Consider the following 17,025-nt stretch of genomic DNA (forward strand, 5'->3'; position numbering starts at 1 on the left):
GTTCAAAAGCACATAGCTTATGTCAGAACTGTGACGCACATTCTGGTCAGTGTGACTTAGAGATCTCCCCTCTTAGGATTGCCTTTCTCTAATTATATATTATGTGATCATTTCTCTCCAGCAAGGAGAGTATTCCTTAAGCATGAAAGAGAGCAAATCCCAAGCTTGTAAGAGTAGAAGGCAGATATTTTTCTAGCATAACTTAATCCAATCCCTCACTCTTTATCTAAATAACAGATGCATCCCCCAGTTTAGTTGTCTTCTTCAATTATACACATAAAGGATAGTATCTATGTGCATAAAATATAATTGAGATTTTCAAAGCAGAAATGTGAACTTGATATTTTTAGTTAACACATTTTATACAGCAGAATAGAAGCAAAAAATCTTAATGACTACAAAGTCTTTCATGATTTGGGTTCATTCCTCTCTGATCTTATCACGTATTATTGGCCCACTCACTCACTCCTCTTCAGTCACCATTGCTTCCTTGCTGAACCTTGCACAAATTGGATGTGGTCCAGACTTAAGGAAGATGCTCTAGCTTCTCCTTTTGCTCTTCCCCAGGGTATTTACTTGGCCAGCTCTTTCATCTCTACATCTTCCCAATAAGAACTGACTTAGTACTACAATTGGCCACCGCCTCTCCCCAAACATGACTATGTCATTTACTTGTTTATTGTGTTTATTGTTTTTGTCCATTTCTCCCTGCTGGAATGTAAACTTCATTAATATAGGGATTTTTTGCCCTTCTTACCTCCACTCGTAACTGTATCCCAAGAACCAAGAACAGAGTTTGCCACAGAGTAGGCACCCAGTAAATGTTCATTGATGGTTATCCCTAGTAAATGCACCTAGAGATGTGTTCTGTGTGAGTTCACCCAGGAAGATGTTATTTGTAAAAACACACTCTGCTACTTGAAAGTACTCGAAGGGAGACTGCCATCTGGATTGCTCAGAATGAGGTATTAATGTACCCAACTTGTCCTCACAGAATTGAGCCAGGAACATGGAGACTGAGCTGGTTTCAAAAGAGCTGTGTTGTAAACATGACTCTTTTATTAACTGGAGCTTTTTTCTTTGGCAGTAACTAGTTAAACTTTCTCTCAGCCTTAAGATTCCTCCTGCTTCAATCAGTTCTCTCATTCCACAATTAAGATCAATTGACTACATTCTTTAAATGTACACACTTCTAGAGACTCTGCATCTATTCACTGTTTATTAAATATTTATTCACTTTTTTCTATCTGCTAGACCCTTTGATGTTGCTAGGAAACCAAATAATGTGTGTCTTTACGCATTATGTAGTCCAAATCCATCATTCCATAGAGATGAGAAAACTATGGTCCAGAAAGAACAAACATTTTAATTTTATATAAAATACTTTTCCTAAAATTGGGAAGAACAGATGTTATGTGATCTAAGACTTAAATAATAGATATTGTAAAATAATTGTAAGCATCATATATGATCATGTTGTTAAAAATTCTTCATTAACCACATGGAATTCCAGGAATAAGAAAGGGGAAGGGATTTTTCCCAAGATCCCTCAGTGACTTCATGGTTGATTTAGATCAAAAAACAGATCTTTTTCTCTAAGTTTATGCCAGGTCAATTCTTTCATTTTGTATCTGTATCTTTTCTTGATCTCAAAGTAAAAACACCAGCAATGCTTCTGCAGAATTTACTTTATTGACAAGTGAATCAAAGGAAATATATATATATTGAACTGCCCAAGACCCAGACAGAGTGGAAGGTGAGTCTTTATAAACTTGAGGGATCTGCTAGAGAAAAGTAAAAGCAGAAGCGAGAAAAGGATGAGAGAGCTGACAAGTCAGCATGAAACACTGGCTCTAATTCAGCATTTTCCCTGGTGCTTCAGGTTGATCTTCCCACCACTTTTCCTATAAAAGAGAAAGACAAATATGTGCTTAATGCAATATCATAAATATTCATCACAGAGGTTGAAAAGTGTTTAATTATGTCATAGTCCATGTCATCATTTGATTCCACAGGTATCCATGTCTACAATTTGGCAGAGGTTAATTAAATGCACTCAGAGTTGACATCTGGTCTAATTGCAGAAAACATGAATCTTAAATTTCAGACTTTTAGTAAGGCTTAGACTTTTGGTTTCAATTGTTCACTTGCTGAGAGTAAATATATATACAAGTAGAAAAGGTAAAAGTAACAGCAGAAATAATGGCAAAGAGACTATATAGTGTCACAGTTTATCGTGATAGAAGATGAAAGAAGCTGAACCAAATATTAAGGCATTTGGCATTTTATGGTGGACCATATATTCAGGACTTTCAGTAATAACAAAGTAAAATAACTAATATTTTTTCAAATAACTTATGTACTTTACTTTATTTTGGTTTTGATCTATTTGTTTTCGGTTCATTTGTCCAAAACTTGTTTCTTCAGTCTCTATGGGTGGGTATAAGTAGAACTTTTTAGAATATCTCAAGGAAAACATCTTATTCTGGGAGTTTGTGTTTGCAAGGGACAGGTTTGGTGAGTATGATACTTACGCCACCGCCTTACAGAAGGAACACTTATTGCCATATGTCTGGCCATCAGAGCCACAGTGTGGATCAGATTCCCGAGTGCAGAAGACCTTAGGATCCTGGAACTCACCACAATTGACCTACCAAAGTAAACATAGTGACATTGCTGGTGCATCCTATTTATGGGACTATCCCTCAGAATAGAAGCTTTGGATAGCAAACTTAAAATTTTATACATATATAATGATAATGATATATATATATATATATACACAATAATATATATAATGATAATGATAAGTATATATATCATTGTATAGCCACATAACTATAGATATATACAGATCTTCTTCAACATACAGTAGGGTTGCATCCCAATAAATCCAACATAAGTTGAAAATATCATAGGGAAAACATGCATTTAATACACTCAATGTACTCAGCATCATAGCTTAGCCTAGCTTAACTTAAAAGTTCTCAGAACAGTTATTAGCTTACAGTTAGGCAAAACCATCTAATACAAAGACTATTTTATAATAAAGTGTCGAATATCTCATGTAATTTATAGATTGCTGTAGTGAAAGTGAAAAACAGAATGGTTGCATGGGTACAGAATGATTCTAAGTGTGTCGGTTGTTTACCCTGTGATCATGGCCCAGCGTTACGAGAGAGCATCATGCTGTACACTGCAAGTCCAGGAAAAGTTCAAAATTCAAAGTATGGTTTCTGCTGAATGTGTATCACTTTTGCACCACTATAAAGTTGAAAAGTCAATCATACGTTGAACTATCATAAATTGGGGACCATCTGTATATACATAGTTGTGGTATAAAGCTTCCTGAAATAGAAAATAGCTCTCCTTATCTACCTAACTAGAATATATTAAACATAATTGAATCTTTCTTTTTGAGACACAGGAAGTCCATTTCTGTAGCTGTTGTATTCAGGAGTAAGCTAATGATGTAAGGCAGATTTGTAAGGAGTAAGGAATAAGGTGTAAGGCAAATGCTATAGGTAGGACTTCTTGCTAAAACACTAAATTGTTCCAATTATGAGTAGTTATTGGCTTGTAAGTGAAAAAAAATCTTTTTTTTACTGTATTAATGTGACTCTAAAGTCCACCTTCTGTATTGCTATAAAGATATGGAAGATTGTTGCAAAGAGCTCCCAGACATTCTCTGATGGCTTGTTAGTTTTCCCCGTAGGTGCCAGATCAATTTATTATCTCTTGAAAACAAAATTTTAATGTCTTTATATTAACTTACTCTGTCTCAGAGTCTTTTGTAGAATTTGAACTGTTAACGCTTGCTACGATAACTTGGTAATGGCTGCCTAAGGTGCTGTGTTTAGGATTCTGAGGTTGCATTCAGCCTTGGTGAGAACACAGCTATGACTGATTAGGAATCATGATCATGGGGTCTATAAAAGGAATGGTAGCACCTATGCCACCATATCTCCCCTCAGTTAGTGGTCTATCAGTAGTCTGGAGTTTTAAGATTCTTTTCAATTCAATGCCAATCAAGTCAGTATTTGGTGAGCAAATGACATTTGAGTCATTTTATTCCAGGCAATGCACAATAGGTAGAACTGAACTTCTCCAAATTTCAGCTGTGTGGAATGAAAGGATATTTCAACATAAATGGAGGATATTTTACCCTATCCTAGTTCCGTTAAAATAATATTGTCATGTTTATCAATTGCTTCATAGTATTCAAACTACTCTTATATGGATTTTACTCAGTTAATCTTGCAATAACCCTGAGATGTATACTGAGTAATATTATATTAAGCAATTTAAAGAAGTGAATACTGATCCTCAGGAAAATTAAGTGGCTTACTAAAGCCACACAAGCAGGAAGCATTGAGACCAGGCTTGAACATATTCCTTCTCATTGCTAATCCAAAATTTCCAACAATCTAGTATGGTTGATTTCTAACTCATTCTCACTGAAAGAAATAAAAACCAATTGTCACTAGGTACCTTTGACTACGCTTATAGTCAGGACATGTAAACATCATTAAAATAGCTTATTTGGGACATGTTTGAGCATAAGTAAGAGGAATTATTTGTTTAAGATGTTAGCAAAACTTTATGCAGTGACAAAGCTCTCCAAAGCTTTGCATGATAAAATGCTCAGCAAAAGACACATACAATTGAGTTTAAAAATATTATCATATGTGTCAGATTTATGGCATCTAAGACAATCAAAGACATGTTTCTTTGAAATTTAGCATCTGCCCTACTGAGATTGGGTAGTATGATGCTTAGCAGAGGTCTTCTGAGGGCTTGGTTGTGTAGAATATCCCTAGGCTTCTTGCAGTCCCAGCCACAGTCCCGCTTTTCTCCACTGCTCTTAAAGATAACTCTACCCTCTCGTACCACTTCTAGGACACTAATACTTCCTTTAGTTCTCCAAATGGAAAAAAGGCTGGAAAATGTTTAGGGCGTTATAAACTGTAAGACACTTTTTTCTCAAAAGCTAATGTATTCTGTATTTACATCATTAATGCACACATTTGCAGGTATGTGCTTGAGTCAAGAAAGAGCTGTAAACCACATTGATATTTTCATTTATTTCACAAATAGGCAATAAGTAACTAATATTTGGAAGACGTGGTACTGGGTGCTGGTGATACAACGAGGCATCAATTATAAACAATAGCTCAATAAGTTCACCATCGTATTTGTATTAGGAAAGCAGAGAAGATCATAGGTAATTACAGCATCATGTGTGATAAATACCACAGTAGGACAAGCACATGTGGAAGCTGAGGAAAGGGCATCTCAGTCAGAGATGTGTGTGTGTCTACAGTCAGAGCAGTGAGGAAAAGAAAAAAGAAAGTCTCTTACGTGAGAGAGACGCTTCCTTAAGCCACCTTTCCTTAGCAATCGGCCCTCTGATCTTGCGATCCAGCCTCTTTTGTCCTTTAGAAAGGAGATATGGAAGTGGCACTTGGGGAAAACATTCACTTTGAGAGTTTCTAGACCCCTACCTCACTCCCCCAAGCCCACTTTTCCCCTTCCCCTGCCCCCTGGGAATGAGACTAGGAAGAGCAAAGGATTTCAATAAATCAAATCAATCAAATGGCATATGAGCAAATTTCCTTAGGACATAGATGTATTTCATACTTTTAAATTGTAGCATCTTTGATGATCCCTGAAGTAAGCTGAAGAATCACGTTATAGAACTTGTTCTGCCTTTCGCCATTAGCTAGTTGTGTCACTTAGACAAAGCACTCAGTTTCTGCACCTCAATTTTCTTAACCAAAATTTTTCAAAAAAATAACAGTTGCCACACGTCATTCCTAGAGTTGTTATAAGGATCAAATGTGGTCATAGAAGAGTTGTAGAAGGTCAGTGTGGAATATTTGAAATAGTCCTGGACTAAGAGTACGGAAAATAAACTTCTTATTGTAGGCTTGCCCTCGCTGTAGCTCTCATCACATTCTGAAAGGCATCTGTGACTCACACGAAACATTAAACACCATCGGCCTAGTTGTCTCTAAGGACACTTCCAGGTATGGTGATCTAAGATTTAGCAGTGACTTCTTTCGGTGAAGTGGCTTAAATAAAGCCGAGTTCTTAGTTCTTCAACTGGGTGAGAGAAATAACAACTATGCTGAAATGTTTCCTCCTTTCTATCTAGAGGCCCCTCTTCATTCACTGTGTGAGAAATTTTAGCATGGTGACAGAAAACAGAAAATGGCCACTCTCTGAGAGTCCCAGATGTTGGGCAAGATAAAGAACGCCTTTGCAGAGCCAGCCAGAAAGCCCCTCTGTGAAGCAAAGAGCACAGCAGAGGAATATCAGAGTTGGAACCAGAAAGAGACCACAACTCTCACAACTTGAAGAGAAGTAGGCTAAGATTTCTGAATGTCGTGCCTTTCCTCTGCCTAAATTTCCTCTCCTCTTTTATATTTTTATTTTAAACTCTTAAATAAAATCCAAACAATTGATTTCTCAGTGGAAGTGAAAGCAAGTCTAGACCAAGGGTCATGGTTGGATTATCTTTTCTCTTTTAAAGTTTCCTCCATGAAGCATTTAGGAAATCCAGGAAATCCAGGAAATCCAGGAAAATCTCCCCCCCCTCCACCTCTCACCAAATCTATTTAAAACATCCTAATGCTCTGTAAGGCTGGGGGATTGTCTCGTAGATGGAGTTAGAGTGACCTGAGTTTGAATTCTGCTTCTCCTACTTACTAGCTGCATTACCTCGTGCAAACATTTCACTGCTCTGAGTTTATATTTCTTTATCTTTAACAGGGGCTGGGAATGCCTATCTTCTAGGGTTATTGTAATGAAAAATCCTTTGAAAATACTTTGTAAAATTTCGTGTATCATGTGGAAGATTGCTATTATAAACACTAACAATGTGAATTGCGTCACATTCTAGAATTTTTGGAGCCCGTATTTCTTATCCTATTTTAGTGAATTTTTTTTTTTGATGTTTTCCAGATTGGTGTTGGATTTAACAATCACCTCCATTTAGTTTCCAGAGACTACTTCTAGGCACTTGGGTGCCAATGTTTAGTATCAGCCTGACCCCTTGTGGTTATTCAAAAAATTGTACCTTTAAAAATGCTCTGGAATAGAGCAACACTTTCAGTACCCAGATTAGTCATTGTTGCTAATGGTGACTACAAAATATTTAGCTTGGCTGGAAAATGAGCGATCACTAAAGTGACTAAAGAGTCAGGACCATTGATATTTTAGTCTAGCACTTTGGTTCTACAAATAATGCCAATGCAAATTTGCAGTCACTTTTACATACACACCTAGGGTGTAGGTCTTCATGTCTTCTTCCTTTTACTGAAAAATATGACCTATGTGGTTAGATCAGCTCTTTTCTTTATCATACTAGTTTTCTTCACCCCTCTCTGATTTGGCTTCTACTTCCTGCTTCCACACCACTTCCGCACATCCAAAACTACTGTAAAAAATGACACCTTTCAGGATACACCCATTGGCTATTTATAAAGCGTTCATGATTTCTCTATGGTATGTGCTGTGCTTGATCATGCCCATCTTTTTGAAACTCTTTCCTGCCTTCTGTAGTATGTCAATACTCTGGCTCTCCAACTATTTCTTCTCTATTCCTTTTTTTGTCTTTTCTATTTTCTTCCTGGGTATTCATTATGGTCATTTTCAAGAAAATTTTATATATTTGATTTTCTCTCTCTAAGAACATGTATTTTCCCAGATGACACTGATGAGTCCTAGACTTTTTTTCCCTTTGAGTCTTCATCAAAATCTCAAATTCTAATTCCTAATTGTCAGAAATATACAGGACACCTTTTGTCAACAGTTTGATTATACTTAATACTCATTTATGTCCAAAACATAACTTTGTCTTTCCCTCCAAACTAGTTTTACATTCTAGTTTTTCAATTTTTTCATAAGAGCACCATTCTTCAGATTCCTCAACCTACCCTCAGATTAAAACATTGCCATTCCTTTCCCTTTGCAGGTGCTTCCTTTTGTGTATTTCTTTATCTCAAGTCCTCTTCATCAATTCTAAATTTGCTGCCTAAACCCACTGCCCAACATTTCTTCTCTTAGCCAATACAATAAATTCTGCTCTCTCTGCTTCCATTTCCTCCAAATTTCAAAATCCCTCCTACACGTTGTGACAAGTTACTTTGAACTATTGTTTTCATTATACTACTTCTTTGCTTAAGAAGTGAGGATAATAAACACTCTCGGAAATTTGTTTAGAAAATTATACGGCTCAAAACACTTTCACATGCACTGCTCAGTGGCCTTCTGTTGCAGATCAGAGGTAGCATGGAACTATGGAAGCTCACTCAATATGGAGTCAGGGGTCCTGAGATGTTGACTTCACAGCTTTACTACTGTTGGTAAATTTGAGTCAGCGAGGTCCTCCTTCTGAGGACTCAGATTTCCTAACCTTAGTTAAGTTGTAGGTGCTAGCCAACATCTCCAAACTGTGTTTAGATATTCTGTCAGTATATTAATTATCAGTGAGTTCAAGCTCACTAGGAAAAATGAATAGCTTCAAACATATTCTGGTCATGGAGCATTGTTTCACTAACTGTTCCAAAATTCATCACATCCTTATCTTAAAATACAAACAAAAATAAACTTAGATATACCAAAAATTATTCTAACAGAAAAGGATTGCCAATCACAGTTTTTGAGAAATTTATTATATTAATTCATTTAAATAACTCTTTAAGGATGTGGTTCCCAAATAACAGCCAAGTAGGAAAATAAGAAAAGTAAAGTATGATGGAGTAAGTGCTTCTAAAAGCAAAATTTATTCAGTTCAAAGGACTGTCCATCTTCTGAGATGATGTCTTTCAAGCATTTTGGTGTTATACTACAATTACTTTAATGAAGGCTGTTGATGGTAAGTAGTAGTTTCATTTTTTAATTATTAAAAATAATAATTGCTATTATGTTATTATTATTTTAAATAAACGTTTCTACTTGGCAAATAAAAGACTCGGCAGCATATTAGTCCTTTACATTTATAGGGAAAATTTTACAAGACCATGAATTCCAAAAGTACAGGAACATGCCCTTTGTTTAGCTTGAATAATCCTTTTGAAAGAATATGAAACTTTTATAAATCTAGAGTTTAGACTGCTAACTATAATCTCCCATCAGATGCTTCATCAAGGAGAGACTTCTTGGCATGAGAAGAATGACTTGAGTTTTGGAGGAAATCTTTCTTCCTTCCGTCTTGGCTGGATTAGACTTGAGCAGACATGCTCCTACGGTTAGTTTCAAATTCTTCTGCCTGGCACTGGGACTGCCACCCTACTTCCAGACATGCGAAAGAGAAATGGTAGCCTTGATGCCATCTGAAAGGTGGCACCCTCCCTGTCCTTTATATGTGAGTAGAAAAGAGACAGTGGTCTTTGCAAGACAGGCTTAGTTCATACTTATTTAGCTAGCTAAGGCCAGAAGGGGCTTTAAAGATCGTTGAATCCAGACCTTCAAACAAAGGCTATGAGAAGGGAAGAGACACTCTTCAAATCACACAGTCAGTAAATATTTGAATTAGACTCATCTATATTGTCTCCAATGCATTTGAGCTCCAAATTCAGTGCTTCTCAGCACTGGATAATTATTTAGAATGCAGATTCAAAACCTCCCACCGACATGATTATTATTCAGCAAGTCTGGCATGGTGCCTGGGGATCTACATATTTAGTAAGCATCCCACGTGATCCTAAAGGAAACAGACTATACAATTTAGGCCATTCTAAAGAAATAGAATCAGTAAATACAGGCATACCTAGTTTTATTGCACTTCACTCTATTGCATATTTACAAACTGAAGTTTTCTGGCAACCCTGCATTGAGCAAGTCTATGGGTGCCATTATTCCAACAGCATTTGCTCACTTTGTGTCTGTGTCACATTTGGGAATTCTCACAATGTTTCAAACTTTTTCGTTATTACTATACTTGTTATGGTGATCTATGATCAGTGATCTTTGATGTTACTATTGTAGTTGTTTTGGGGTGCCACAAGTTGTATCCATATGAGACACTAACTTAATTGATAAACGGTGTGTGTGTTCTTACTGCTCCACCCCCTAGCCATTCCCTCATCTCTCTCCCTCTCCTTGGGCCACCTTATTTCCTGAAACAAAACAATATTGAAATTAGGCCAATTAATAACCCTACAATGGCCTCTAAGTGTTCAAGTGAAAGGAAGAGTCACATGTCTGTCACTTTAAATCCTAAGCTAGAAATGATCAAGCTTAATGAGGGAGGCGTGTCAAAAGCTGAAATAAGCCAAAAGCTAGACCTCTTGTGCTGAATGGTTAGCTAAGTTGCGTATGCAGAGGAAAAGTTCTTGAAGGAAAGTAAAAGTGCTATTCCAGTGAACACAGGGATGATAAGAAAATAAAACAACCTTATCGCTGATATGGAGAAAGTTTAAGTGGTCTGGATAGAAGGTCAAACCAGCCACAACATTCCCTTAGGCCAAAACCTAATTCAGAACAAGGCCCTAATTCTCTTCAATTCCATGAAGGCTGAGAGAGGTGACGAAGCTGCAGAAGAAAAGTTTGAAGCTAGCAGAGGTTTGTTCATGAGTTTTAAAGAAAGAAGCTGTCTCCGTAACAGAAAAGTGCAGGTGAAGCAGCAAGTGCTGACGTAGAAGCTGCAGCAAGCTACCCAGAAGGTCTAGCTGAGATCATTAATGAAGATGGCTACACTAAACAACAGATTTTGAATGCAGATGAAACAGATTTATATTACAAGAGCATACCAACTAGGACTTTCATAACTAGAGATGAGAAGTCACTGTGCCTGGTTTCAAAGCTTCAAAGGACAGGCTGAATCTCTTGTTACGGGCTAATGCAGCTGATGACTTTAAGTAGAAGCCAATGCTCATTTACTGTTCTGAAAATCCTAGGACCCTTAAGAATGATGCTAAATCTGCTCTGCCTGTGCTCTATAAATGGAACAACAAAGCCTGGATGAGAGCACATCTGTTTACAACATGGTTCACTGAATATCTGAATATTTTAAGCCTACTGTTGAGATCTATTGCTCAGAAAAAAAAGATTCCTCTCAAAACATTACTGCTCATTAACAATGCACCTGCTCACCCAAGAGCTCTGATGGAGATGTGCAATGAGATTAACACAACATTCCTTCTTCAGCCCATGGATCAAGGAATAATTTTGACTTTCAAGTCTTATTCTTTAAGAAATATGGCTATAGATGCCATAGTGATTCCTCTGATGGAACTGGGCAAAGTAAATTGAAAACCTTATGGAAAGAATTCACCATTCTAAATGCCATTAAGAACATCCATGATTCATGAAAAGAGGTGAAAATATTAACATTAACAGGAATTCGGAAAAAATTTATTCCAGCCCTCGTGGATGACTTTGGGGGGGTTCAAGACTTCAGTGGAGGAAGTAACTGCAGATGTGGTGGAAATAGCAAGAGAACTAGAATTATAAGTGGAACCTGAAGATGTGGCTGAATTGTTGCAATCTCATGATAAAACCTAACGGATGAGGAGCTGCTTCTTATGGATGAGCAAAGAAAGTGGTTTCTTGAGATGGAAACTACTCCTGGTGAAGATGCAGTGAAGATTGTTGAAATGACAACAAAGAATTTAGAATATTATATAAGCTTAGTTAATAAAGCAGCAACAGGGCTTGAGAGGTTTGAACTCAATTTTGAAAGAGGTTTTACTGTAGGTAAAATGCTATCAAACACTGCACGGTACAGAAAAATCATTCATGAAAGGAAGAGTCAATCAATGCAACAAACTTCATTGTTGTCTTATTTTAAGAAATTGAGGCAGCCATCCCAACCTTCAGCAGCCACCACCCCGATCAGTCAGCAGCCATCAACATCTAGGCAAAACCCTCCACCTGCAAAAAAATTGTGACTTGCTGAAGCCTCAGATGATGGTTAGTACTTTTCAGCAATAAAGCATTTTTTAATTAAGGTGTGTACATTGTTTTTTTAGACATAACTATTTCACACTTAATAGACTATGGTATAGTGTAACCATAACATTTTTATGCACTGCAAAAACAAAAAGTTTGTTTGACTTGCTTTATTGCAATATTCACCTTACTGTGGTGGTCTGGAACTGAACCTCAGTTTCTCTGAGGTATGACTGTAGTAGATTTTAAAGGAACTTTAGAAAACACTGAAAATCTAGGAAGCATTAAAAATCTGCAAAATCAAAACCCAAAGAAAGGAAGCAACTTGCATGTTAAGGAGAAAATTAGGATTGAATTCCATATCTTTTAAATCTGTCTGCAATGATCTTCTCATCTTTTACTACCTTATGGGATATGAAATGTGTTGGCTCGATCTTATGTCCTTTCCTTGTTTGTTTGTTTTGATGTTTAATGTAGACCATGCTACCATATGTATTTAAACATAAGAAGAAATAAATTTTAATATGTACAATTATATATACCAATACAAACACTCATGTGTGCATGCATTAATACACACAAGTGAACACACACACTGGCAGTTAATTTTAAGGCATCATCCATTGTAAGATGCATCTCAATTTCTGAGATGCCAAAATTTGGGGAAAAAACTTTATGCAGTGTAATAACTGCACTAGGATTGGAAAATTGTTTTCAACTCCTTTGCTAACTCCAATCAGTTGGCAGTAGTGTCTGGAAACTTTTAATGCCAAGAGCTCTTGAGCACAACAAGGCTAAACAACAACTAATGCCAAGGTCAAGTAGAAATGTTCAGTATGGACACAGGAACAAGACAGAGCAAATGCACTTGTCTGTGTTGTCTTTTGATAGTGAGAACAAGAAAATTAGAAAAAAGTTAGTGGATTAATTTGGAAAAAATCAGCTAAACAATGAAAATAATTTGTGCCCGTTCCAATTTTTAACACAAATTGTGTTTAAGTTTGAATCAGTTTGTGTATACACAATACAAAGCGTTAAACAAGTTTTCTGTCTACTCTTGGTTGCCTTACTTCTAAAAAGGAAATAATCTCTGTCCTATCTCAGTTAGAAGCTATTAATTGTTAATCAATAAATAGTCCTTTTATAGTTTACCAAATCTCCCACATAGTTTATGCAATTTAAATATAAATCCTATGAAGTGAATAATATTCCTTTTCTATAGTTGTGGAAATTGCAGCTCAGGAAAGCTGAGTAACTTGCCCAAGATCACATAGTAAAATTAATGATAGAGCAAGAACGTTATCACAGATTCATCCAATTTTTATTATATTCATTCTACTTTAACAAAATCTGAGAATGGGCATTTAGGCTCTTTTAAACTAAAAACAGAATACTCCTAGAGAGATTGTAGTTAAAAAACAAATTACTTCCCCTGATTGGTCTGCTTCCTCATTGCTTTTGCTCTTTTACCCATAGACAAACCTCTCTTTGGCCAGGGAATACCAGCCAAGCACCACCCAACTCTGAAGAACAGATAAAAATATGCACTGACCCGTCCTCCTTGACTGAAGACACCTGAAAAAAAGCACAGAATTCAAACACTGTAATTTCTGAATGTGCAAAAGGTGGGATTTGCAAAATGAGGAAATCTCCAAGCCTGGACCAGAACTTGTTCTTGGTTCTTGGCCATCCCAACAAGTCATGGCATGCTTGTTTTATTTTTCATGCTTGCTCACTTCTTAGGGAGCCGTAGAAATCTGAAAAGTGATGTAAGGAGATGGACCATGATGGAGTAATATTTCTTAGAGTTTGGGGTGGAGTGAGAGAAAATGGGTCAAGGATCTGGAGACTCATGTTACAGTCCCGGCTCGGTGACTCATTTACTGTGCGAATGACCTTATCATCTCTGGTCTTACTTTGGAGAAATTGGGTTGGAAAGCCTCTTCTCACTTTGACATTCCAAGGTCCAGTGATTTCAGCCCCTCCCAAAAGACTTTTTTACAGGCAGCTGGGGAAGAGATTAACTTTGTTGTTTGTTTCTTGAGTCCAAAATTACTCTTTGCCCTCTCTACACAACTTTGAAGACATGGCATAAATATAGACCAGCAAGGATAAACTCATTCTCTTTTCTGAGACTCTTTTCTCCTGCCACATCTCTAAATTTCTGAAAGAGAAAAGAATTCCATAAATGCAGTCTTGCTTCTCTCTGTCCCCTCAATCATTATGATTATGTGTGTAATTTTAGGTTGGGGCTAATTAGCTCAGTGGTTAAAATACTGAAATAGTAAAAGTCTTAGGTTTAATCCTCATATGAGCTGCTCAGTTTTGATCTCTGGTCATTTCTGTGGAACTCTTAATGAGAACAACCCCTCTCATGTGTAAGCCCAAGACCTCCTGGATGACAGAAAGTATATGAATAAGTGCAATCCTTCTCCAGTGATAGTCAGCACTTGTGGGAGGACAACTGGAAATACTTTAAAGTATATTCTCTGTTAAAGAGGATAAAGAGAGAACAAGGCTTTTACACTGGAAAGGAAGTTAACTATCATCTACTATAGGGATGGCTGACCTCAGTGCAGCAGTGTGGCTGGTTATTAAAAATATAGATTCTTGGGACAATCACCTGAAAATTCCATTATATAAGACCAAATAGGGCCTGGAAGTCTATATTTTTATAACCACTCCAAGTGATTTTTATGACCAGGGAAAACTCATTGTTACAATTTTCAGCCTTTTGTTCACTGTACAAATCTTTTATCAGAAGAAGAGAGATTTTACTCAATATATCCTCTGTAGGAAATGTCAAGGCAGATGCAGGATTAATATCTACAATGCCAAGTCCAATCTAGTATCGTATTATTAATTTTCAATAATAGCAATATTAATAGACATTTACTGAACGCTTACTGTGTCACCTCTACTAAATTAAGCACTTTACATTCATTTTCTCATTTAATTTCCCAGATAGGGCTAGTTCTTTTATATCCATCTTGCAAATGAGGAAAAAGAGACTCAGAAAGGTCACACAGCTATAAAATGGAAATGGAAGGACTGAAATCTATCTCTCTTGGTCTCAACATTAAGACTCTTAGGCACTACGTCTGTAAAGAAACATGTTTTGGCAAATTAAATGTATTAGTCACCTAGATCCAATTAAAAGATAGTTCACCATTGTGAAGTTAAGTAATAAGAGGATATCAATTAGTTTCTGAAACTATCTTTGCAAGTAAATTGTAATATGGTCACATTTATTTTTTTACTCCATCTCAGCAGTTGACAGAGGCACTCATTCAAGTTATCTGGCTTTAGTAGTCAAGTTTACTACATAACATCAGAAGAGTCCTTTATTCAATTTCTTTAATATTTCTAAATATATATTTTTTTGTTTCCAGTGAACAATGGCTTCTCCATCTACTCAATCTCATTGAAAAATTGTTGTTTTTACATGTTCAGGCATTTAAAATCTCTGATAGCAGCAAAACTCAACTACTTTTGTTGCAGAAAATGATGCATTAGACATGGAAGATCCCAGGACTCAGTCTCGTTTCCAGCATTCTACAAATAAGAGAATGTCTAAGAGACTTGAGCTATTTCTCCAGTTGACACAGGCCATTGGTGGAAGAGATGGGCCTACATCTTGGGTCCAGAGACTCTAGCATATGCTTTGCCCACTATGACAGCTTAGAGTAGAATAATAAAGAAGAAACAGACACAGTGGCCCTGTTCGTTCACATGGTCCTGTGACGAAAAACATCATATTGAAGCTTAATTGTCCTCTGAATAATCTGAATTGATAGAATATATGACTACTTTTCATTAAGGCGGCCAAAGATATTCCTCTGCTTGAAGAATTGTTTTATTCACCAGCAGCATTTATGTTTCTGCATTCTAAGGTTTGATAACTTTTTGTGAAGGATTCTCTAACTGAATTGCCTTTTATTCCCTTGTTTCCATTTTAATTAAGTTCCAATCATAAGAATAATAAGGACAGAAAATCTTTCCTTGGTCTTGGAAAGTCAAACTAATATTTAAAACAACTACCCATCCTTCAGATTAGTCTGTGGAACAAACATCAACTGTGATGTCTAGAAGACCTGAATTCAATCTCCAAATTCTAATTACTAGTTGCAAATCCTTTGGCAATTTTCTTAACTTCTTTGTGTCACAGTTGTCTTGTATGTAGAATGTGGATATGAATATCTTGCTATGTATATTGAAGATAATGCATAAAAGCCATTAGAACATGCCTAAAATACAGTATATGCTCAACAAAAAAGTTATCATTGTTACTATCACCATTTTCATCATCACAATCTTTGTCACCATTCTGTTGATCTCAGAATTGGTCTTTCATATCAAAATTGTTAGCATTTTGAAATATGGTGGACAAATATAATTTCAAGTTCAGTATAAATAATGGATTTTAATTTTAAGAAAAAAACTCACCTGAGAAAAAGCAGAAAAGAGCCAGAGAGAGGAGCAGAAAGACACCTGATATTTTCATGGTGCCAGTTAGCTCACTCCGATCAAGGCTGCTTTCTTCAGCTCAGGTTCTCTGTTGAGACACTTCCCAGAGCACTAAACACATACTCAGACATATATATAGACATGATCGAAGGAGTTGTGATCTCCACCTCCTTTATAAAATCACATTCTAAAACCACATGCACACCTATACACTTTAGACATTTATTAGGACCTGTCACCAGCTTAAAGAAATGTTTCATGCTCCCCATCAATCTTAGAAGTTAGACAATTACATGAGTCACCCCTTAGATCTTGTTAATAGAGAATGTCATTTTCCACGAGTAGTCTACATTTTCCTGACAACCAATACATCCTCCCTGCTCTTCCCTCTGAGGTTTTACTACATTAAAGGGATGATTCACTGGCGGATCCCCACTTGATGCCTATGTCTCCTTCAGACAGGTCCTACATGTCTACGGTTCAGATGAGTAACTACAGGGGAATGGAAACTTGGGCGTAACTGGGATTTTCAGAGTCCACATCACCCAAAGTCTACCTGAGAGAGACAGATATTCTATATTGTCACCAGAACTGCATCGGAAAAAGCATTTTCTGGATTCTGGCAGGAATCAGCTTGTTAATTTTTTAAATCATTATTGT

General features: G+C 36.6%; 1 protein-coding gene across 2 annotated transcripts; it reads right to left on the reverse strand.

Moving 5' to 3' along the window:
- Positions 1–1,212: 1,212 nt before the first annotated feature.
- Positions 1,213–16,615, reverse strand: LOC106839830 (serine protease inhibitor Kazal-type 6). Of its 2 annotated transcripts, XM_014854816.3 has the most exons (5): positions 16,345–16,615; positions 13,451–13,473; positions 5,362–5,436; positions 2,535–2,650; positions 1,343–1,904 (listed from the first exon to the last, which is right to left on the reverse strand). In XM_014854816.3, exons 1-5 carry the CDS (start codon positions 16,400–16,402, stop codon positions 1,859–1,861), a joined length of 318 nt encoding a protein of 105 aa, XP_014710302.1. In that variant the 5' UTR covers positions 16,403–16,615; the 3' UTR covers positions 1,343–1,858. The 2 variants fall into 2 exon arrangements, with proteins under 2 accessions (XP_014710303.1, XP_014710302.1); XM_014854817.3 differs by lacking the exon at positions 5,362–5,436 and having other exon boundaries at positions 1,213–1,904; positions 16,345–16,562.
- Positions 16,616–17,025: the final 410 nt, after the last annotated feature.

The sequence above is a fragment of the Equus asinus genome, chromosome 9, assembly GCF_041296235.1.
Source record: "Equus asinus isolate D_3611 breed Donkey chromosome 9, EquAss-T2T_v2, whole genome shotgun sequence".
Classification (NCBI taxonomy): domain Eukaryota; kingdom Metazoa; phylum Chordata; class Mammalia; order Perissodactyla; family Equidae; genus Equus; species Equus asinus.